This window comes from Grus americana, chromosome 35 (assembly GCF_028858705.1).
Source record: "Grus americana isolate bGruAme1 chromosome 35, bGruAme1.mat, whole genome shotgun sequence".
Classification (NCBI taxonomy): domain Eukaryota; kingdom Metazoa; phylum Chordata; class Aves; order Gruiformes; family Gruidae; genus Grus; species Grus americana.
Window position 1 is genome coordinate 338087 of NC_072886.1, and position 21693 is coordinate 359779.

At 71.0% G+C, this 21693-nt stretch overlaps 5 protein-coding genes across 9 annotated transcripts; 1 reads left to right on the forward strand and 4 right to left on the reverse strand.

Moving 5' to 3' along the window:
• Positions 1 to 8: 8 nt before the first annotated feature.
• On the reverse strand, positions 9 to 3821 carry B3GAT3 (beta-1,3-glucuronyltransferase 3). Its single transcript, XM_054808319.1, is given in 7 exon segments — positions 9 to 274; positions 1075 to 1365; positions 2226 to 2556; positions 2971 to 3023; positions 3025 to 3140; positions 3259 to 3390; positions 3659 to 3821. Coding segments are annotated over 6 exon segments (972 nt in total). The 5' UTR covers positions 3341 to 3390; positions 3659 to 3821; the 3' UTR covers positions 9 to 175.
• Positions 3822 to 4231: 410 nt separating this feature from the next.
• On the reverse strand, positions 4232 to 10724 carry GANAB (glucosidase II alpha subunit). Of its 4 annotated transcripts, none has more exons than XM_054808303.1 (25): positions 10669 to 10724; positions 10182 to 10286; positions 9955 to 10063; positions 9740 to 9867; positions 9463 to 9642; positions 9032 to 9097; positions 8515 to 8614; positions 8308 to 8392; positions 8132 to 8228; positions 7869 to 8049; positions 7624 to 7744; positions 7277 to 7512; positions 7052 to 7178; positions 6876 to 6955; positions 6550 to 6693; positions 6351 to 6447; positions 6162 to 6263; positions 5835 to 6078; positions 5677 to 5741; positions 5460 to 5536; positions 5300 to 5374; positions 5082 to 5195; positions 4886 to 4998; positions 4704 to 4804; positions 4232 to 4610 (listed from the first exon to the last, which is right to left on the reverse strand). In XM_054808303.1, the coding sequence occupies exons 1-25, from the start codon at positions 10686 to 10688 to the stop codon at positions 4501 to 4503; spliced, it is 2877 nt and encodes a 958-aa protein (XP_054664278.1). In that variant the 5' UTR covers positions 10689 to 10724; the 3' UTR covers positions 4232 to 4500. The 4 variants fall into 4 exon arrangements, with proteins under 4 accessions (XP_054664278.1, XP_054664277.1, XP_054664281.1 ...); XM_054808302.1 differs by having other exon boundaries at positions 4236 to 4610; positions 7624 to 7777; XM_054808306.1 differs by lacking the exon at positions 10669 to 10724 and adding an exon at positions 10652 to 10655 and having other exon boundaries at positions 4236 to 4610; positions 7624 to 7777; positions 10182 to 10288.
• Positions 10725 to 11316: 592 nt separating this feature from the next.
• ZBTB3 (zinc finger and BTB domain containing 3) lies at positions 11317 to 12839 on the forward strand. The gene is made up of 2 exons (XM_054808307.1): positions 11317 to 11341; positions 11561 to 12839. The coding sequence occupies exon 2, from the start codon at positions 11599 to 11601 to the stop codon at positions 12793 to 12795; it is 1197 nt and encodes a 398-aa protein (XP_054664282.1). The 5' UTR covers positions 11317 to 11341; positions 11561 to 11598; the 3' UTR covers positions 12796 to 12839.
• A 791-nt stretch (positions 12840 to 13630) lies between these two features.
• On the reverse strand, positions 13631 to 16922 carry RCE1 (Ras converting CAAX endopeptidase 1). Of its 2 annotated transcripts, none has more exons than XM_054808309.1 (8): positions 16538 to 16922; positions 15786 to 15888; positions 15611 to 15694; positions 15467 to 15545; positions 15015 to 15182; positions 14858 to 14929; positions 14499 to 14561; positions 13631 to 14045 (listed from the first exon to the last, which is right to left on the reverse strand). In XM_054808309.1, the coding sequence occupies exons 1-8, from the start codon at positions 16744 to 16746 to the stop codon at positions 13801 to 13803; spliced, it is 1023 nt and encodes a 340-aa protein (XP_054664284.1). In that variant the 5' UTR covers positions 16747 to 16922; the 3' UTR covers positions 13631 to 13800. The 2 variants fall into 2 exon arrangements, with proteins under 2 accessions (XP_054664284.1, XP_054664285.1); XM_054808310.1 differs by having other exon boundaries at positions 13904 to 14400; positions 16538 to 16919.
• Positions 16923 to 17101: 179 nt separating this feature from the next.
• On the reverse strand, positions 17102 to 21671 carry C35H11orf80 (chromosome 35 C11orf80 homolog). Its single transcript, XM_054808308.1, has 11 exons — positions 21632 to 21671; positions 20948 to 21001; positions 20604 to 20701; positions 20080 to 20163; positions 19938 to 19993; positions 18620 to 18695; positions 18405 to 18536; positions 18195 to 18316; positions 18003 to 18113; positions 17647 to 17913; positions 17102 to 17563 (listed from the first exon to the last, which is right to left on the reverse strand). Exons 1-11 carry the CDS (start codon positions 21661 to 21663, stop codon positions 17519 to 17521), a joined length of 1077 nt encoding a protein of 358 aa, XP_054664283.1. The 5' UTR covers positions 21664 to 21671; the 3' UTR covers positions 17102 to 17518.
• Positions 21672 to 21693: the final 22 nt, after the last annotated feature.

Here is a 21693-nt window from a genome sequence, read left to right on the forward strand (position 1 = left end):
GCGGAGACGACACTCGGCTGTGGAGCCCCGCGGGAAAAGGAGGGGGGGGGGTGTTGATAAATAAAGTCCAAATGTCCCCGGGGAGGGGGGGGTCCCCACATCCGGTGTGTCCCCAGGGCGGAGGGGTCCCTGCGGTGTGGGGCGGGGGGGGGGGGACGGACACGGGGGGGTTCCCTCACACCTCGATGTGGGGGTCGGAGCCCCGTCCCTCGCGCTGCAGCTGCTCCTCCTGCCGCAGCTTCGGCTTCTCCGTCCGTGTGTGCCACACCAGCACCTGGGGGGGGGGGCAGGATGTCAGCAGGACCCCCCCACTGCAGCCTGGGACCCCCCAAGGACCCCTCAAGGGACCCCAGGAACCCCAAGGCCCCCCCAGACCCCCATCTGGGTGCAGCTGTCTGCCTTGGGCTCCAGCTCAGCTGGGGAGATGAGTCCGTCCCGTCCCCCCCCCAGCACTTTGCTGGGCCCCCATGGGACCCCAAGACCCCCTGAGGGACCCCCTGGAGCCCTGAAGGACCCCAGGACCCTCCAAGGGACCACTCAGACCTCTGAGGGACCCTGGAACCCCCTGGGGGCCCCCTCAAATCCCTGAGGGACCCCCCAGGGACACCAGAACCCCCCAAGGGACCACTCAAACCCCTGATGGACCCTCCAGGGAGCCCAGAACTCCTCTGAGGGCCACCCTCAAACCCCTGAAGGACCCCCTGAGGGACCCCAGAACCCTCTGGGGGACCATTCAAACCTCTGAGGGACCCTGGGACCCCCTGATGGACCCCTCCCAGGGACCCTAGAACCCCCTGAGGGCCCCCTCAAACCCCTGAAGGACCCTCCAGGGATCCCAGAACTCCCCAGGGGACCCCTCAAACCCCAGAGGAACCCCAGAACCTCCTGAGGGCCCCCTCAAACCCCTGAAGGACCCTCCAGGGACCCCAGAACCCTCTGGGGGACCACTCAAACCTCTGAGGGACCCTGGAACTCCCTGGGGGCCCCCTCAAACCCCTGAAGGACCCTCCAAGGACCCCAGAACTCCCCAGGGGACCCCTCAAACCCCAGAGGAACCCCCTCCCCGGCCCCTACCTGCGTACAGTTGTCCGCCTTGGGCTCCAGCTCGGCGGGGGACACGAGCCCCCCCAGCAGACTGCTCTCCAGGTAACCCCTCTCGGCTTGGGGGTCGAAGCGAGCGGCGGGTCGCGCCAACAGCAGGGGCAGCCCCACGGCGAATCCGGCCATATCCAGCGGGAAGGGGCGCTCCGGTTTCCAGGCGGTATGGAAGCCCACCACGCGGCCCCCCGCAACCAGCGGCCGTTCGAAACGCAGGCCCCCCACCAGCCCCACCGGCCAGACGGCCACCCCGCGGGTGCTGCGCATCTAGGGGAGGGGGGAGAATAGGTGTTGGGGGGCTCAGGGAGGAGCGGTTTGGGGGGGGACACACAGAGCAGCACGGCCTTTTAAAGAGGCAGAGGTTGGGGATGCGGAGCGGCAGAAGAGTTAAGGGGCTAGGGGATGTTGGGGGGGGTTAGGGGAAGTTGGGGGGGATTGGGGGGCTCTAGGGGGCTCGGGGGGGTTAGGGGAGGAATTAGGGGGCCTTTAGGGGAGTTTGGGGAGAATTAGGGGAGGAACTGGGGGGCTCTGGGAGGAGTTTGGGGAGAATTAGGGGAGGAATTGGGGGGCTCTGGGAGGAGTTAGGGGAGGAATTAGGGGGCTCTAGGGGGGAGTTTGGGGGGAATTGGGGGCTCTAGGGGGGAGTTTGGGGGAATTGGGGGCTCTAGGGGGGAGTTTGGGGGGAATTGGGGGCTCTGGGGGGGTTAGGGGAGGAATTGGGGGCTCTGGGGGGGTTAGGGGAGGAATCAGAGGGGCTCTGGGAGGAGTTTGGGGGGAATTGGGGAGCTCTAGGGGGAAGTTTGTGGAGGAATTGGGGGGCTTTAGAGGGGTTAGGGGAGTGTAGGGGGAATTGGGGGGCTCTAGGGGGTTAGGAGAGTTTGGGGGGGGAGTTTATGAAGGAATTGGGGGGCTCTGGGGGGGCTCAAGGGAGCTGTAGAGAGTGGGGGGGGGTTGGAGGGAGTTCCGGAAGAGGCTGGGGGTAACAGCACGCTTCATCACCTCAAAGAAGCACAAACCGGGGGCGTTAAGAGCCAGGAAGCAGGAGGTGGGGGCTCGGGGTTGGGTAGGAGGTTTGGGGGGGCTCAGGAGGGGTTAGGAAGTTTTGGGGGGCTCAGGGGGGTCCCTACCTCCTCGAAGAGGCGCAGGCTGTAGGTGTTGTCGTCGTCGGCGAAGTAGACCACGCCGCTCTCGCCGGGCGCCCGCGTCTCCCGCAACCACTGCAGCGCCCGGTTGCGCTGTTCGACGCCGCGAGGACGTAGCCAGGGGGGGTCCCCGGGACGTCGGCGACGTTCGGGGGGGGTCTCGACGTTCAGGTGGGTGAAGGGCACCCCGCTACCGGCTAGCAGCCCCCCCACCAGCGCCGTGGGGGCCGCCGCGTCCTCCACCACCACCCAGTGCAGCGCCCGCACGTGAAGCAGCGTCTGCGACAGCCGCACCAGCTCCGCCTTCTGTACCGGCCTAAAATGGGGGGGTGGGCAAAAGGGGCTGTGGGGGGGGGCTCCAGGGGGGTCCCAGGGGGTTGCAGAGGCCGTGTGAAGCCAAGGAGGCTGTGGGGTGGGGGGAGCAGATCGAGCTGGGGGTGGCCCAGACTGGGCTGTGTAAGGGGAAATAGGTCTGGGGGGTGGGAAATGGGTCTGGGGGGGGCCAGGACACTCTGTAGGTGGAGGGGGAAATGGGTCTGGGGGGCCAGGTCAGGTTGTTCAGGGCGGGAAATGGGTACAGGGGGGCCACGATAGGCTGCAGGGGGAGGAAATGGGTCTGGGGGGGCCAGGACAGGCTGGGAGGGCCAGGTCAGGTTGTTTGGGGGGGTAAATGGGTCTGGGGGGGCCAAGACAGGCTGTACAAGACCGGGGGGGGGGGGGGGTGTCTCACCTGGCATAGGTGGGGGTCACCACGTAGATGGTGGGCAGGGTGCGGCCCCCCCCCCTGTGCCCGGGGCTCCCCCCGGGCCCCCCCACTCCGCAGCTCCGCCAGCAGCCGGTCCCTGTCCCGGCCCCGTCGCCGCTCTGCCCGCAGCTGCTGGGAGCAGTCGCAGGGCTGCCCTGGCGGGGGGGGGGACACGGGGGGGCGTGTGCGTCAGGGACCCCAGAACAGCCCCCCGGGGGGGGGGTCAGGGACCCCCCGAGCTGCCCCCCGGCCCCCCTCACCCCCCCCCCTCACCGAGCTGCAGCAGGGCGCAGAGCAGACCCACCAGCGACACCACGAAGTAGACGATGAAAACGTTCTTCAGCTTCACCCTCATGGCAGCGCTGGGGGGGTCCGGGGGGGGGGGGGGCGGTGTGTGTCCGGGGCCTGGGGGGGGGGGGGGGGGGGGGGGGGGGGGGGTTCGGGGAGGTCCTGGAGTCCCCAGCACGCTCTGCCCGGTGCCTTTCCCGCTCCGCCCCAGCACTAACACCCACCCCAGCACCCCCCGGTGCCTTCCCACTCCCTCCCAGTAACCTCCCGACCCCCCGGTACAGGCCAGCGCCCTCCCCCCAGGGCCTGCAGCGCCCCTCCCAGTCCCCTCAGCAAACAAATGCGGACGTGGCGCTGTTGCCACGACGACAGGGCCTGGACTCACCTCGCCGGAGCCGAGGTTGGATAAAGATTCCCACCGAATCGCACCGGGACCGGGGGTAACGACCGGGGTCCGGTGGTCGGGGCCGCGCAGCCTCCGCCGGGCCGGGCCGGGCCGGGCCAGGCCAGGCCGGCACTTCCGGTCCGCTCCCCACCACACTCCGGCCGCCACTTCCGGTCACGGTCCGTCCCGCAGGGTCCGGCCGCCACTGGCGCCCCGGCCGCGAGGTTCCGGGTTGCACCCCTCCCCCCAGCAAATCTCAAAAAAACACCTTTTCTTTTTTTTTTTTTCCTGGTTTTATTTGTTTTATCAAAACTCCGCGCGGGGCCGCCCTTCCCCCCCCCACCCCCCCGGCCCCGCCCAGCCGCGGGAGGGGGGCCCGGCTCTATCCACCCCCCCCCCCCCCCCCCCCCCCCCAGGGCCCCGTGTGCGCCATGGCGGGGGGGGGGGGGGATGGGGGGGGCTCCCCCAAACCCCAGCTGACCCCCGCTGGGGGAGGAAACGGGGGTGGGGGGATGAATAAGAGGAGGGGGGGGGGGGCACAAGGGGTAGGTAGAGGCTTGGTCCCCATCCCCCACCAGCCCAGCCCCCCCCCCCCCCCACATTTGGGGGGAAGGGGGGGGGCGTTCAGAGGCAGCACCCCCCCCCCAGCCCCCCAAACCAACCAGGGACAAACCCCCACTACAGCAGCCAAGGGGGCATGGGGCAGCTCCCTGCCCATAGGGGGTGGGGGGGGTCCTGGGGGGCTGTGGGGGTCCCCGGGGGGGAGGGGAGGAGGGGGGCAGGAGGAGGTTCCCCCCCCAAACCACCCCCCCACCCCCCCAGCAGCAGCCCCCCCCTCTGCATTATCGCAGGACGATGGCCCAGTCGTCGCCGATGCGGACCCCCGGCTTGCGCAGGGTGAGGACAGAGGTCTCGGCCTCGTGCTGGAAGTCGAGACGGATCTCGGAGCCATCTGGGGAGGGGGGCACAGGGGGTGATAGGGGGGTTAGGGGGGTGTACCCCACCCCAGGACCCCACCCCCCACCCCCCAAAGCCCCCTACTCACCCGCAGGACGGAGGACGACGGCAGCCGGTTTCCCCGCGCCCAGGATCACCACGCGCTCCAGCCACGCCGGGGTGTCGAAGGAGCCCCGGGGGTCCGCGGAGCTGCGGGGAAGGAGAAAGGGGGGTTCAGGGGGGTGTCGGGGGGGGTCTGGGGGTGTCGGGGGGGGGCCTAAGGGGGGATACCTGGCTGTCAGCGTGTTGCCGGCAAAGGTGAACTGCCGGTGCAGGTAACGCGCCTTCGTCTCGTAGTCAAAGCTCTGCCCGTCGTCCAGGAAGAGATCGCCCTCAGCCGTTCCCTGGGGGACACCGAGGGGGGGTCAGAGGGGGGCAGGAGGGGTTGGGGGGAGTTTGGGGGTGCTTGGGGGGGGTCCGCACTCACCTGGGGGCTGAGGGCCACGTAGAGGGTGAAGGGGTCCCCCCGCATGCACTCGGTGGAACGCCGCACCCGCTCCTGCCGCGGCACCACCGTCCCCCCGCGCTGGAACACCGGCACCTGGGGGGGGTGGGGAGAGGAAGAGGGGAGGTGGGTGTCCCCCCCCACCTCCAGCCCCCCAAAAACACCCCCCCAGCCCCTCAAACCCCATCCCCATCACCCACGCTGCTCATGGTCACCGGCACGTAGAGCGTTTGGGGCGCGTGGTGCTTCTGGTGGGAGGCGACGTCGTACCAGACCTGGGGGGGGGGGGCAGACAATGGTTGTAGGGGGGGTAGGTTGGACCCCCAAAATTTACAGCCCCCCCCCCCCCCAAAATCTCACCTCTCCCTTGCCGGGCAGATAGACCTGCACGCCACGAGCACCCTGCTCCGTCACGGGGTGCACCAGCAGCGCCCGGTCTGGGGAAAAAGAAGGGGGGGGACCCGGGTCAGCGCTGGGGTGGGGGGACCCCGGGTGGGGATGGGGGGACCCGTGACAAGGGTGGGGACGCCTCAGGGGTGGGGGTAACCCCACAGCAACCCCCCCCCCCCCCCCTCACCAATCATGTACTGGTCGTCGATGGCGAAGGTGGTGGCGTCCTCGGGGTACTCCATCCAGAGCGGCCTGGGGGAGGCGAGGGGAGAGGGGGGTGTCACGGATCAGGTGGGGGATTTTGGGGTGGTGGGGGAACCCCCGGGGACCCCTTCATCCACTCACCTCATGACGGGCAGCCCTTGGCGGTGGCTACGGTAAAAAGCGGTGTACCAGTACGGCAGGAGAGCGTAACGCTGGCGGACGGCGGCGCGGATCAGCGCCGCGTTTTCCTCCCCGAAGAGCCAGGGCTCGCGGCGCGCCGTGTCCAGGTGAGCGTGGGCGCGGAAGAAGGGCTGGAAAGCGCCCGCCTGGTACCACCGTACCAGCAGCTCCGCCTCGGGGTTCTTAAAAAAGCCCCCCACATCCGCTGTGGGGACAGGAGGGGGTCAGGACGCCCCCTTCCCGGCACACCGAGCACCCCCCCCGCCTTCCGCTCCGCGTCCCGCTCACCGCCGCAGAAGGAGAGACCGGCCAGCCCGAAGCTGAGGCACATGGGGATGGAAATCTTGAGGTGTTCCCACTCGGCCGTGTTATCGCCCGTCCACACCGCGCCTGCGGGACGGGAAGACGTAAGGGAGGGGAGAGGGGATAACACAAACCAGGGTGGGGGACCCCCAGGGTGACCCCCCTTCCTCTCACCGTAACGCTGGGAGCCGGCGAAGAAAGCGCGGCTCAGCACGAAGGGTCGGTGCTGCCCGCCCGAGCGTCGGATCTGCCCTTCGGCCGTCGCCATTTGCTGCGGGGAGAAGGAATTAGGGGGCGGGGGGTGGAAAAAAAGGCTGCGTGGGATTCCCCCCGCCCTGCCCTGTGTCGGTGGAGGGGGGGGGGCTGCGCTCACCACGTAGAGGCCGTAGAGGTTGTGGAGGTCGCGGTGCTCCCAACCGCCGTGGTGCACGGCGTCTTTGTGCATCGTCACCTCGGGGCCGCTGAAGACCGAGGGCTCGTTCATGTCGTTCCAGGTGAAGAGGTTCTCGGTCGAGCCCTGAGGGGGGGCCCACAGCGATTGGGGGGGGCTCACGGCAATTGGGGGGGGGGGATTGGGGGGCAGAGGGGGACACGAGCGGTAGGGGAAGGCGGCGATTTGAGAGCAAAAGGGTAACGGGGGAGGGGGGGGCCAAACGCCCGCCAAGGGGGGCCGACGGCGATGGGGGGGGGTATCCTCACCTCGTACTGGTCGTAGGCAAACATGGAGGCCCACCACGCGCGCATCTCAGGGTTGGTGAAGTCGGGGTACGCGGCGGAGCCTGAGGACAGCGTAGGGGTCAGCATGGCCCAGGCCCCCCCCACCCCCTGTGCCCAGGAACCCCCCCGGGGCCCCCCCACCCCCAAGCCCCGCTCACCCGGCCAGCACCAGCCCTCGTAGTCGCTGCCGTCCTTCGTCTTGACGTAAAAGCCGCGGGAGCGCAGCTCGTTGTGGACGCGGTACCCACTGTCCACCTTGATGTGGGGGTCCACGATGCTGACCATCTTGGGGGGGCGGGCGGGTGGAAAACGCACACATCAGCACCCGGCGGGGCCCCGCAACCCCCCCCAAAAAAAAAATCCCTTTTCGGGGGTCGCCCTACCTTGCGTTTCTTGGCTGCCAACCGTTCCAGCATGGCGCGGGGTCGGGGGAACTTGCTGGGGTCCCAAGTGAAGTAGCGTTTGCCGTCGGCGTGTTCGATGTCCAGCCAGAGAACGTCGCAGGGGACGGCGTGTTCCTCGAAGCCCCTCTCCACCGCCGCCACGTCCTCCTCGTCGTTGTAATTCCAACGGCTCTGGTGGTAACCCAAAGCGAAGAGGGGGGGCAACGCCTGGGTGCCTGCAAGGTTGGGGGGGGGGGGGAGGGAAACAGCAGGGCTCGGAGTAGGGTCCCTGGCACCCTCCGTTCGCGCTGTCCGTCCCCCACCCTTCGCCAATTCCCCCGCGTTACCGGTGAGGGAAGCGTACTGCCCCGTCACGGCGGCGGGCGCGGGGCCCAGCAGCAGAAAAACATCGATGATGCCGCTCTCCGACATCCAGCGCACGTCGGTCTGCGGCGTCTCGCCCCCGCCCTGCATGTAATCCAACAGCTTCCCAAAAAGCGTCTGCGGGCGGGGAGGGGGGGCAGGGGTACGTCAGAGCCCCGTCAGACCCCCCCCCCCCCCAAAAACCCTTCCCTAACCGCCCGCCCCGCACCTTGCCGGCCGTGTTGGAGCTGATGTCCACCCAGGTTTCGGCGGCGTTGAGCCAAAAGATGCCGAGGGTGCGGCGGGCGCTGTGCGCCAGCAGGAGCGGGACGGAGCCGTAGAGCGCCATGGGGTTGTAGAGCTCGTACTGGAAGACGTCCAGGTTGTAGAGGCGATACGGGTCCCCCCCCCTGCGGGAGGCCAGGAGGGTCAGCGTCCCCCCCCACCAGCGGTGCCACCGTCACTCGTCACCCTCCCCTCCCCGCCACTCACTCGGTGGTGCGGAGCCGCAGGCTTTCGGCGTGTTCGGGGATGCCGTAGACGTGCTCGAAGCCGGGCAGGGAGAAATCCAGTCCCACCGAAGTGGGTCCTGCGATGGGGACAGGGTGGGGGTGAAACCGGGAGCCCCCACCCCATACCGGCACGCCCCGCCACGAGACGGGTCTCACCGTTGGGTTTGGTGTCCGTGTGAGTCTTGAACGTCTCCTCCCAGGAGCCCGGCTCCTCCGCGACCTCGGCTGCGGCCTCGGTGGGCTGCGGGGCCAGCTGCCGTTAGGGATGGGTGGCCAGAGGGCTCCCCCCAAAAGAAAGGGGGGGCCCATCCCTCTGCTGGTCCCCCAGCACCTCGCCCAGAGCACCCCCCCTCCCCGTAATACCTTCTCGCTCTGGTTGCCGGGATCCTCCGTCCCGCCGGCAGCTTCCTCCTGCTCCTCGACAGCCGCCCCCTCCTCTGCCGTGGGCTCCCTGGGGGTGTCCCTGGAGAAGGGGGGGACACAACACGGGACGGTTATGGGGTGCCGGGACGCCCTGGTCGCCGCAGACAGGAGTCACACGCACAGCAGGTTCGCGGGGGGTGTGTGTGGGGGGAACGACACGGGACACCCCGGCAGGCACTGACTTGGGGCCCCAAGATGGGGAGACCACCCCAACCACCCCCCCAGCTCGCTCAGGGAAGGGCAGGGGGGGTGCAGCTCCTCGCTTCTCGGGGCGGGGGGGGGGATAGGGATGGCCCCGGCCGCTCCTGCCCCCTCCTCCTCCCTCTCACCGGGGCCTGCCTGGCCCAGGGGGCTCTGGGGGGGACGCTGTCCCCTGGCCGGGGCTCCCGTTGGGGGCCCGGGAGAGGAGGGGTGGGTGTGGGGGGGGCAGAGACAGCAGCAGAAGCCACAGATTTACCTATGGAAAAGGGTCTTGATCTTATCCCACAAGCTACCGACCGAGCTACTAACTTTATCCGAGAAACTGGGGCGCGGGCAGGGGGGGAAGCGCAGCCAGAAACAGAAACACAGCGAGAGTCAGTGCGAGGAGCCGCCGGACGGACAGACGGACGCGGCCCGGCCCGGCCCCCCCCCCCCCCCCAAACCCCTTTCCCCACAGGCTGCCCTCCCTCTTGGCGGGGGTGAGAAGGGGCCCCTTTGGTGCGCTGCCGTTCCCCCCCCCCTTTCCCGGGGTTTACCTTCACCGGTGGGGAACAGGGACAGCCGGGCACCCCAAGCTTCCCCAGAGAGGTGGGGGGGGGGGTCGCTGGGTGCCCTGGGTGGAGGAGAAACCTGGGGGAGGGGGAGCGGGGGAGGCCGGGACAGCTGCCCGCCCTCGGTCGTACTCACGAGTCCCGGCGGCGTCGGAGGTGCTCGAAGAAGAGGAGGCCGCGGGCGTTGACGCTGCAGAGCAGCTCCCGGCCCTGCAGCAGGTCCATGCGGAACGGTTTCTCCGTCACCAGCAGCCGGTGTCCCGCGGGGCCCAGCGACAGCTCCAGGCTCCCCTCGTCCCGCCCCGTCACTGCCAGCCTGTCGGAAAGGGGGGGGTGCTGAGGACGGCCGCGTCCCCCCACCCGCGTATCCGTCCCCCTCCCCAACCTCACGTTCCCTCCGCCTCGGCGCTCACCGTTCCACTGGCGGCTCCGCCACCAGCACATCCGGCACCTCGAACCGCGGTCGCGGCGGGTTCAGCTCCTTGATGCGGATGCGGGTCATGTTGCCCTGCAGCCCCCACAGCTCCAGCAGCAGCGGGACCTGGACGGGGAGGGAGGGAACGACACGCACACGGTGTCAATAGCACGGCGCCGGCCCCCGCGTCCCCTTCCCTGGTCCCTCACGCACCTTGGTGGCTTCGTTGACGAGCTGCAGCCTGGCGGCATCGGGCCCGAGCTGCAGCGATTCCAGGAGGGCTCGGTACGGCGAGTGCCCGGGCTGCAGGCCGCGCTGACGCCTGCGGCAGGGGGGGAGGCGGGAGAGCCTGAGCACCAGCCCGGGCCCAGCCTCCCCCCCCCAGCCACCCCCGGTGGGTGGGGGCGTGTGTCCGTCCTCCCCCCCCCCCCGATACCCACCTGCAGAAACCGCTTTGTTCGCACGTCTTGAAGTTGCTCCGGTCCACGGCCAGGGCGGCCCCGAAGCAAAGGGCCGCCCAGAGCAGCAGCGCCGTCGGTCGCCGCCTGCGGGGAGGGGGGGGGGAACGGGGGTGGGTCAGGGCGAAGGGCAGGGCCGTGGCCTCGCCTCCGCCACGGCGGGGGAAGGGGAAGGGGACGGGGGTGCGGACACACGCACACGCCGGGTCCAACCGAGGAAGGGGAACGGGGAGCGGGGCAGCACCGGCATGGGCGGGGGGGGGGGCTGGTGGTGGGGCTCGGCCGCAGCTCGGGTCTGGGGAGGTGGGGGGGTCCCGGGCGGCGGGGTCCCGGTGTGGGGAGCCCGGGGGACACATCGGAGAAGGGCGGGGGGTTCCCGGGACGCGGGGTCCCACCGAAGGGGGGGGGGGGTTTGGCCCGGGGAGGGGGGGGGGGTCCCGGCCGTAGGATCCCCCCGGCGCACGCTCACCTCCCCGGCGCCGCCGCCATCTTGGATCGGACCTGACCCTTCACCCCGCCCCTGGCCCCACGCCGCCGCGTCCCATTGGCTGAGAGGAGCCCCGCCCGCGAACCCGCCCTCGACCACGCCCCACAGTGAGGGCGGAGCTCGAGGCCCGCCGGCCGGCGCGCGCTCCCCGCCCCGCCCCGGTGCACGTGGTTGCCGGGGAAACCGTAGCCCCGCCCTCTCCGTCCCGCGATTTGCGGGCGAAGGGGTGAGAGATGGGAGCTCGCGCAAATCAGAGCACGAGCTAGGGAAGAGGCGGGGACACACCGTGTAGGGGGGGACAGCAGACCAATGAAAGCCCGGAAAAGCTGAGTGACACATCCTCACGCCCAATCAAAACACCCTCGCCGGCCCGGGGTCCCACCGCCCACTGAGGGCTTCCCCGGCAACGCCCCGCCCCCGCGGTCATGACAACCACGGCCATAGCAACCACGGCCCGCCTCTTCCGGGGAGGGCGGCAGCAGCCGCCAATCAGCAGTGGCGGTAGGCGGCGGCCAATCAACAGGCGCCGCTGGTCGTCGTCGGCGCGGCCTCGTTGAGCGGCAGGAGAAAGGGCCAATGGAGACGGGAGCGACCGGCCGGTCAGGATGCCAATCAAGCGCGTAGGGGCGGGGCGTCGCCAGGCCGCTGCTTTGTGGTGAGTGGGGACGGGGGGGGCGCGTGAACCGGGACGGGCCTCACCGGGCCCCACCGGGGCTGACCGGGCCCCGCCGGGGCTGACCGGGCCCTGCCACGCCGACCCTGCCGCCTCCCGGCCTGGGCTGGTCCCTTTCAGCGAGCCGGGCTGGCACCGGTCTCCTGCGGCCCTGTCACCGGGTCGGGCCCGGTTAACCTCCCCTGCCCTGTCACCCCGCAGGCCGACAGACCCCCCCCCCCCCCCCGCCGCAGGACGCCATGGAATTCCCCGAGCACAGCCGGCAGCTGTTGCGGGGGTTGCGGGAGCAGCGAGCCCAGGGTTTCCTTTGCGATTGCACCGTGCTGGTGGGCAGCGCCCCGTTCCCGGCCCATCGCGCCGTCCTGGCCGCCTGCAGCGCCTTCTTCCACATGTGCTACGCCGAGAGGTTGGACAAGGGCGACTTGGTTTGCCTGAACAGCGAGATCGTCACGCCGCCCGCCTTCGGGCTGCTGCTGGAATTCATGTACGAGGGGCGGCTGGCGCTGGCCGCCACGCCGCTGGAGGACGTGCTGGCGGCCGCCAGTTACCTGCACATGAACGACGTCGTCAAGCTCTGCAAGAAAAAGCTGCAGGCGCGGGTGCCGGCCGAGGCTGACAGCACCAAGCGGGAGGAGGACGCCCCTGGCAGCCCCCCGCTGCCCCCCGCCACCCCCCAGCAGCACCCGCCCAGCCCTGGGGCGCCCATCCTGGCCCTCCCGGGCCCGGTCCCCCAGGCTGGGGGTGGCGAGGAGCAGGGCGCGCTCCCCCCTGAGCCGCCGGTGCCCCGCGTGGACGTGGCCGACACCACGCAGCCCGGCATGGAGGGCGACTGGCCCCGCGCCACCCCCCAGGATCTCCCCCTCCCCAGCCCCAGCAGCTCGACAGAGGCCGCCCCCCGCGCCGCCTTCCCCGGGGGTGAGCTGCCCGCCCCGGGGGGGCTCTGCGCCGGGCCCTGGGCACCCGCTGCCCCTGGGGGGCTGCTGCCCAACGCTGTCAAGGTGGAGGCCATCGTGATCTCCGACGAGGAGCCCGAGGCAGGTGCCCGCCGCCCCGCCGGCATCTTCCCCGGGCCGTCCCGTGCCCCACGGCCCGCGGCCTTTGGGGAAGCATCTGGGGAGCCGCTGCCCTTCGGGCTGCCGGCGCTGCGGGAGCCGTTGTTCCTGCCGCCGCTGGAGGGGCGCGGGGGCTTCGGGCTCTTCGCCGAGGAGGCTCCAACCTGCCCCACCTGCGGGAAAACCTTCTCCTGCTCCTACACCCTGCGCCGCCACGCCACCGTGCACACGAGGGAGCGTCCCTACGAGTGCCGCCATTGCCTGCGCAGCTACACCCAGTCCGGGGACCTCTACCGCCACATCCGCAAGGCCCACAGCCACGGGCCGCCCACCCGCGGCGGTGCCCACGCCGATCACGACCGCGACTGCGACAACCCGCCCTAAGAGGGGGGGACGGGGGCGGTGGAACCGGCGGGCGGAGGGACCCGGGGGAAGCCGAGGGGGGGGGCGGGGCGGGGCAGGGGGCGGGGCCCTGCGGCAGGGGCGGAGCGGGTGTACGGCAGTCACGTGGGGCCGCGAGGGAATAAATCGCCGCTGGAAACAGGCAGCAGGTGGTCCCTGAGGGGGGCGGGGCCTGAGGGCACGCCCACGCCTCCATTGGCTCTCGCGCCGCCCAATGGTCGAGCGGCGTCGCCAGCGCACCTGCCTTGGGACGGCGCATGCGCGCAGCGGCGGCGCGGTCAGGGTGGCGCCCCCTGGCGGAGGGAAGGAGCTCGGGCACTCCTGGCCCCGCCCCCCCCCAGTCTGTCCCAGTCCCCTCCCGGTTGTTCCCAGTCCTTCCCACCCCCGTCCCAGTCCCATTCCGGTCTGTTCCAGTCCCGTCGGGCCCCAGTCACCCCACTTGGTCCCACCCCAGTCCCTCCCAGTCTGTATTCCAGTCTGTCCCAGTCCCTCCCAGTCCCATTCCAGTTGGTCCCAGTCCCATTCCGGTCCCTCCCAGTCCATCCCGAGTCCCATTCCAGTTGGTCCCAGTCCCCCCCCAGTCCCTCTGTCTGCCCCTAGTCCCATTCCAGTCTGTCCCACTCCCTCTGTAGTCCTTCCCAGTGTGTCCCAGTTCCTCCCAGTCCCATTCCAGTTGGTCCCAGTCCCCCCCCCAGTCCCTCTGTCTGCCCCCAATCCCATTCCAGCTTGTCCCACTCCCTCCTTAGTCCTTTCCCATCTGTCCCAGTCCCTCCCAGTCCCATCCCAGTCCATCCCAGTCCAGGCACACCAAGGCTTAAAGCACTTTAATCACAAAAATAGAGCTCTGTGCGGCGGCACCTATAAAAAGGGGGGCTGTGGGGGTGGGGGGGGGCCGGGGCAGGCGCCCCACGCCCAGGGCAGGAGCAGGCGGTGGGGGGGGGGGTTGAGGGGGGGGAGGGGGCTGTCCCGGGTTGGGCTGGGACAGAGTTAATTCTCACCAGAAGCTGGGATGGGACGCAGCCAGGACAGGCGACCCAAACCAGCGCCGGGAAGTATTCCATACCATATGACGTCATGCTCAGTATAAAAAGGGGGGGGGGTGTCAGTCGGGGAGGGGCGACGCGGCTCCAGGGCGCGTGGCTCAGGGACGGTCCGGTTTCGGGATGGGTCTGAGCGCGCGGTCCGAGTCGTCGGGTGAGAAACTGCGTTGCGCGCCACCCGCGTTGCGCGTCCTGTTAAACGCCGTCGTCGTTACTTCCCTGCGCCATCCCAGCAAACCGCCCTTATCCCAAACCCCGAGGTTTCGCCTTTTCCCGTCCCCTTCCCCATCCCACCCGGGGCGAGCGAGCGGCCGCGTGGTGCTCAGCTAAACCACGACAGTGGCCCCCGGGTGGGGGGCGCAGGCCAGGGCCCCCCCGAAGAAGGTGGGTTCGGTGAGGGGGTGCAGGAGGAGGAGGAAGAGCAGGACCCCCAGCAGGTAACAGGGCAGCAGGGCCCGGCGCCGGGGGTGTTCCAGTGCCGCCCCCACCGCTGGGAACCCCATGGAGTTGCAGAAGGAGTGACACAGCACCGGGCCCGCCAGGTGACCTGCGGGACAGACGGACGGACGGACAGAGCGGGGTCCGCAGGGCTGAATCCCCCCCCCGCCGTGTCCCCCACCCCACCCCACCCTGCCCGCGTCCCACCTGTCCTGAGGAAGATGAAGGCCGTGTAGGCACCGAAGACGGCCGTGTAGGAGAACTGGAAAGCTGCGGGAGGGGGAAAGGGCGGTCAAGGAGGGGCTGAGCGCCCCCATACCCCCCCTCCCCAGAAACCCTGTGCCCCCCCCCCCGGCTCCCCACACCCCCCCAGGCACCCCAAATCCCACCCCATGCACCCCAAATGTCCCTTAAGCACCTTATGCCCCCACCCAGGCACCCTCCACACCCTGCATCCCCCCTGGGCACCCTACCCCACCCCAGGCAATCCGTATCCCCCCCCCCCCCAGCACCCCGAGGCCCCCCCCGGGCACCCTGTAGTCATCGTCCCCCCCCCCCAGCAGTACCTGCCGACATGAAGATGCTGCTGACAGAGCCCTGCCGGAACCGGAGCTGCTCGATAACGTGGTGGAAATGAGCTGGGGGGAGAGAAAGGGGCTGTGAGGGTCAGTTTGGGGGTGTCAGGGGGGTCCCTGGGTGGGGGGGGGGGTGGGGCACACTCACCCACACCGAAGAAGAGGGGGCAGGCGAGGACGGCGGGGCCGGGGCCGGTGCAGGGCACCAGCATGGGCAGCATGCAGGCGCGGAAAACCAGCTCCTCCGTCAGCGGGGCCACCACCTGGTTCCGCAGCCAGCGCACGTCGCCCAAGCACAGCGCCCAGAAACGGGGGTCTGCGAAGAAGGGGGGGGGCACAGCCGCACCCCAAAACCCACCGCCGCTGACCTCAAAACCCACTGCACCGCTCGGGGTCTCCTGACCCCACAGTTCCCCCCCCCCTCCGCAAAAACCCAACTCCGCCACCCCCAAACTCACCGCGCCCCATTAATCCACCCAGGTCCCCAACACCCCCCCCCCAAAACCTGCTGCTGCCCCCTCCCAAGGCCCCCACCCTCCTTGGGACCCCTGACCCACTGCTCCCCACCCCCCAAGTCGTGCGTCGTCCCCCTCCGCTTACCGAAAGCCACCCTGACGCCGTCGAGCCAGCGCCAGGGACAGTCCATGGAGAGCTGGATGAGGGGCCCCAGGAAGAGGATCTGGGGTGGAGGGGGGATTAGGGGGGGTCGGGGGGGCCGTGCCCCCCCCCACACCCCACACCTACCATAGTGAGCAGCAGTGGCAGGAGCGTGGCCGGCACCAGCCCCTCCAGGCGCAGCCCCAGCAGTGCCGGCAGCGGGGTGTCTGGCTGCGGGGAGGACAGAGGGGTCAGCACCACTCGGGGGGGTCCACCGGCCCCCCCCACCCCCAAATTAGGCTCCCCCCTGCCCCAACCTCACCTTGATGCCCGTCAGCTCCTTCCAGAGCCAGACGAAGGCCGGGGAGAGCCCCGAGACCACCAGGACGCTGGTGAAGCGCCGCTTGATGACGGATGGGTGGTCCCTGCGGCCAAGGGGGGGGGTCAGCGTGGGGGGGGGTCCCCCGACAGCATCCTCCACCCAACAGACACCAAGGAGCTCCCCCAGGACCCCACGACTCCCCCTTACACACTCTACGAACCCCCCAATACCCCAAAGACCCCCCCCCAAGTACTCTCAATACACCCTATAGACCCCATCAGGACCCCGCGACTCCTCTCAGACACCCTATAGACCCCCCCCAGACCCCCCCCAGGTGCCCTACAGACCCCCCCATTCCCCTCCAGGTACCCCCCAGACCCTTCATTCCCCCCCAGGTACCCCCCACACCCCCTCAGGTACCCCCCAAACCTCCCCATACCCCCGCAGGTACTCCCCATACTCCCCCCCCAGATCCCCCATTCCCCCCCAGACACCCCCATACCCCCCCCCAGGTACCCCCCGGACCCCCCCAGATGCCTCCCAGACCCCCCATTCCCCCCCATACCCCCCCAGGTACCCCCAGGTGCCCCCCAAACCCCTCCATACCCCCCCACGTACTCCCCATACTCCCCCCAGGTACCCCCCAGACACCCCCGAGACCCCCCATACCCCTCAGGTGCCCCCCAGAGCCCCCAATTCCCCCCCCTCCCCCCCCATTCCCCCCCCTCCCCGGAGCTCCCCCAGCCCCGTACCGCGGCAGGGGGCTGCCCCAGACGTAAAGGCTGCCCACGTAGGAGCAGGCCAGGCTGAGGCAGGCCAGCACGGCGGCCCAGCACGGTCCGGGGCCGGCTGCGGGGGCCGGGCCTGCTCCCGGTGCCGCTCCCGGTGCCGCTCCCGGTGCCGGCCCGGCGCGACCCGGCGCGGCCCAGGACGAGCCGCCCGCGGCCTCCGACACCGCCATGGCGCCGCGGGGCGGGGCCAAGGCCGGCGGGGCGGGGCCAGGGGCGGGGCCAAAGGCCGGCGGGGCGGGGGATAGGGCAAGACCAAGGGCGAAGGGGCGGGGCTAGGGCGTGGTCAGAAGCGGTGGGCGCGGGGATAGGGGTTGCGAGGCGTGGTCAGGGGCGTGGCCGGGGCGGCGGGGCGTGACCAGCCACGGAGATGGGGCGTGGCCTGAGCCGGGGGCGTGGCCTGAGCCAGGGGGGCGTGGCCTGAAACCAGGGGGCGGGGCGTAGCGAGGAGATGGGAACTGCGGGGGGGTGGAACTGGGATGGGGATACTGGGACCGACTGGGAGAGCTGGGACCAACGGGAGGAACCAATTACAACTGGGGGAACTGGGACTAACTGGGAAAACCGGGACTGACTGGGAGAACTGGGACTGATGGGAGGAACCAACTCCAACTGGGGGAACTGGGACCAACTGGGGGAACTGGGACTGACTGGGAGAACTGGGACTGACTGGGAGAACTGGGACCGATGGGAGGAACCAACTACAACTGGGGGAACTGGGACCAACGGGTAACTGGGACCGACTGGGAGAACTGGGACCAATGGGGGGAACCGGGACCAATGGGGGAAACTGGGACCGACTGGGGGAACTGGGACCAGCTGGGGGAACTGGGACGGACTAGGGGTGTCAATCCCCAGGGGCTGCCAGGACCAGCTGGGACCAAGTGAACTGGGTGAACTGGGCCGGCACGGGGACATGGGGGGGGGCGGCTCCGTCCCCGTCCCTCAGGCCGTCCACTCAGCCAGGCCGGCCACCTCCCGCCACCACGCCTGCGGGACGGGGGGGTTAGCGGGGGGATTAAGGGGGGGGGACCCCCCCCTTGGGACCCCCCCCCCCCCCGGTGACAGCCCACCTGCACCTCGGTGCTCTGGGGACATGTGTCCCCTTCCTCCTCCTCCTCCTCCTCCTCCATCTGCCGTCCCCTCCGCACGCAGGGACCCTCCGAGGGGGATCCTGGAGGGGGGTGGCGGGTCCCCCGCTCCCCGGCTCGTCCCTCACCCCGCCGGGGGTCCCCCGGGGCGCCGGGGGTCTCGCAGGAGGCGCAAGGCAGCAGGCGCCGCTGGGTGACCTCGGCCAAGCTCCGCCGGGTGGCCGCCGCCAGCGCCGCGGTGTCCTCGACCTGCGGGGACACGGGGAAGTGTGGGGGGGTGAGAGACACCCCCTCCCCCCCTTTCCCCTTTCTGGGGTCCGCGTGTCGTCCCCCCCCACCTGCATGGTGCGCAGACAGGTCCGGCGGAACCGGGCGCTGGTGCTGCCGGTCACCACGGCCGTCACCGCGTCCAGCACGACGGGCAGGGACCGTGCCAGCCGCTCCTGGCTCTGCGGGATGGGACAACGTGGTGGTGGTGGGGGGGGGGGTGTCACGGTGGGCTGGCACCCACCCCCCACCCCGGCACCCACCTCATGCCGGCGGCGCAGCTCCTCCAGCGCCGGGTGGACGAGGGTCCGGAGGCCGCGGGCCAGCGCCGGGCGGCTGCTCAGCAGCGTCTGGTCCAGGTGGGCCAGCAGCAGCCGGCGGGCGCCTGGGGAGGGCGGCTGTCACCGTTTGGGGGGGGACGGGACACGGACACAAGGACACCCCCCCACCGCAGCCCGCCAGCCCCCACGCACCGGCGTCGTACACCTGGAAGGGATCGTCGTGGCGGAGGAAGAGGAAGAGCAGGAGGGTCTGGGGGTGACGGTCCCCAACCGGGGCGCCCGCTCCCGGCCGCACCGCGTAGGTGGCATCGGGGGTCACCAGCTCTGCGGGGACAAGATGGGACAGTTGGGGAAGGGGTGTCCCACCAGCAGGACACCCCCCCCACCACCACCACCACCCCCGTAACCTTCCTCGCCCTCCGGAGGGGCGCGGGGGGCCGCGGTGAAGCCGAATCGCTCCCAGTCCGCCAGCCAGGAGGGATCCTGGAAGAGCCGGGGCAGGGGCGGCGCGGCCGGCAGCCCCACCGGGTCGTAGAGGAACAAGTGGCCAAGGTCAAGGAGAACGGCCCGGCCCGATGCGTGACCCCCCCCTCCCCGGCACACCGACACCCCCCCACACGCACCCCACACCCCCACCCCGGGATATGGCGACGGCGGCGAGGCGGGTGGGCAGGTTGGGGGCCGGGCGGTGGCAGGGGCAGAGAGCGGCAGCGGGGAGGACGCTCAGTTCCCCCCCCAGCCCCGCGGCGGCAGCGGGTGGGGGGACGCGCAGCCGGATGGGGGTCCCCAACGCGGGGTGGATCCTGCTGCAGGGGGGGGCACCCCCGGGTTCTGCTGGCCTGGGGTGGGGTGGTGGGGGGGAAGAGATGGGGGAGGTGGGTGCTGTGCCCACCCGGCCCCTGGGACAGCGGGGCCACGCCAGCCCCCAGGCTCCCCGTCACCTCCCCAGGCACCCCATCCCAGTGACCCCCCCGGGCACCCCATCCCCATCCCTGTCCCCATCCCAGTGACCCCCCTAGGCCACCCCATCCCTGTCCCCAACCCAGTGACCCCCCCGGGCACCCCATCCCCATCCCAGTGACCCCCCCAGGCCACCCCATCCCTGTCCCCATCCCAGTGACCCCCCCAAGCACCCCGTCCCCATCCCAGTGACCCCCCCAGGCCCACCCCATCCCTGTCCCCAACCCAGTGACCCCCCCGGGCACCCCATCCCCATCCCAGTGACCCCCCCAGGCCACCCCGTCCCCGTCCCGCTGACACCAGGCCGTACCCTCTGCATCCTGGTGACCCCGAGCCCCCCATCCCCCGTCCCCCCCCCCAACCCGGCAGCGCCCTACGGTGCAAAGTGCCGGCTCTGGACCCGCAGCCGCGCTCCCGGCAGCGCCCCGGCGCTCTCCCGGCTGCGGGACCCAAGGACGGGGCTGGCACCGGGCTGGGACCCCCCTCCGGGCTGGGACACCCCCCCCCCCCCGGGCTGGGACACCCCCCCATGTCCCTGAACCCCGTCCCAGGTCCCTGTCCCTCCTCCTCATCCCCAAAAAGGACAAGCCAGGGGGTGCGGGGTGATGCCAGGGCGGGGGGGTGACCCCAGAGTGTGGGGCGTCCCTGGGGTGGGGGCGTCTCTGGGGCGGGGGGGTGACCCGAGGGTGGGGGCTGACCCCAGAGTGTGGGGTGTCCCTGGGGTGGGGGGGTCCCCGGGGCGGGGGGTTGTCCCCGGGGGCTCACCCGTAGGTGTGCGAGGCCACGGCACCGTTCATGCTGACGCAGAAGTGAAACTCCACCTGGGGGGGGGAGGTTGGGGGTCAGCATGGGGACCCCCCCCCCCACGGCTGCACCCCGGTGTCCCCCCCCCCACCGTCGGCGGTACCTCGGGGTGCACCGCGCTGGTCTTGTGCAGGAACCGCCGCAGCTCCGCACAGTCGGACGAGAGCGTGCCGGGGGGGGGGCTGAGCTGCGGGGAGCAGGGAGAGGGCTGGGGGGGTTGGGGGGGCACCCCAATGACCCCCACAAACTGGACCCCCCGGGCGGGCAGACCCAGCGGGGGGGCCGGTATCTGGCTTGTTCACACCAGTTTGGGGACCACCCCAGCCCCGCCAAGAGACTGGGACCAGTTTGAGGACCAGCCCCCCCCCGCCTTGACCCCAGCACAGGTTTTGGGGTGCCACCCACCCCCCGGTGACCCCGTTCCGCTGTGCCCCCCCCACCGAAACCAGGCCGCCCCGGCTATATTTAACCGCCTGCCCTACTTGTGGCGGGGGCCGGGGCTCCCGGGGGACCCCCAGCCCCAATTTCTCCCCCCCACAAGGTCACCCCGGGGTGCGGGGAAGGAAGGTGGGGGGGGGCCGGGGGTGGGGTTGCGGGGGGGCCCCCCCGGAGCCCCCCCAGCCTCACCTGGAAGGTCAAACGCAACCGGGCTTGGTGCAGGATCTGGCCACAGCACGGGGCGGGGGCACGGGGGACCCCCGGCAGCTCCAGCACCCCCCGGGGGGCTGCGGGGGGGGCACAGTGAGGACCCTCAGGGTTCGGGGGGGGGATCTTGGGGGGGGGGGGCACCGTGAGGACCCCCAGGGTGTCGGGAGGGGGTTTGGGGGGGGTGGGTACGGTGAGGACCTCTGAGGTTCGGGGGGGGTTTTGTGGGGGGCACGGTGAGGACCCCTGGGGTGCAGGGGGCATTTTGAGGGGGGGGACACAGTGAGGACCCCCGGGGTTCGGGGGGGGCCGTGTTCGTGTCCTACCTCCCTGCAGGGCTTCGGCGCCGACACCGCGGCTGAGCTCCCCGGCGGCCGCCACTGCGGGGACAAGGGCGGGTGTCGGGGTCCCCTCACCCCCCCCAGACCCCCCCCTCCTCCTCCCCCCGGCCCCCCCACCCCACCCACCCACCGGTGATGGTGCAGCGGTCCCGGCCCGTGTCCCCCTCCGCCACCAAGGCCACCAGCAGCGACCCCCGTCTCCGCTCCCCGCTCTCGGGGGGCCGCAGGCCCAGGAGCAGCCGCTCCAGCACCTGTGGGCACAGGCGGCGATGGAGGGGACCCCCGGACCCCCCTCCCCAGGGACAACCCCCCCCCCAGGGCCCCCCTCCCTCCATCCTAGGGACCCCTTAACCCCCCCAAGAACCCCCTCCATCCTCCCCGGGGACCCCTGACCCCCCCCTCCTCCCTAGAGACCCCCTAACCCTCCCAAATCCTCCCCAGACCCCCCTAAAACCCCCCCCAGACCCCCCCTCCTCCCTAGAGACCCCTTAACCCCCCCAAATCCTCCCTGGGGACCCCTGACCCCCCCCCCAGACCCCCCTCCTCCCTAGAGACCCCCTAACCCCCCCAAATCCTCCCTGGGGACCCCTGACCCCCCCCCCCCCCTAGAGACCCCCTAACCCCCCCAAATCCTCCCCGGGGACCCCTGACCCCCCTGACCCCCCTGACCCCCGCACCGCGCGCACGGCCTCGCCCGCCATGTCGCGCGCGCGACCCCCCCCCCCCCCCCT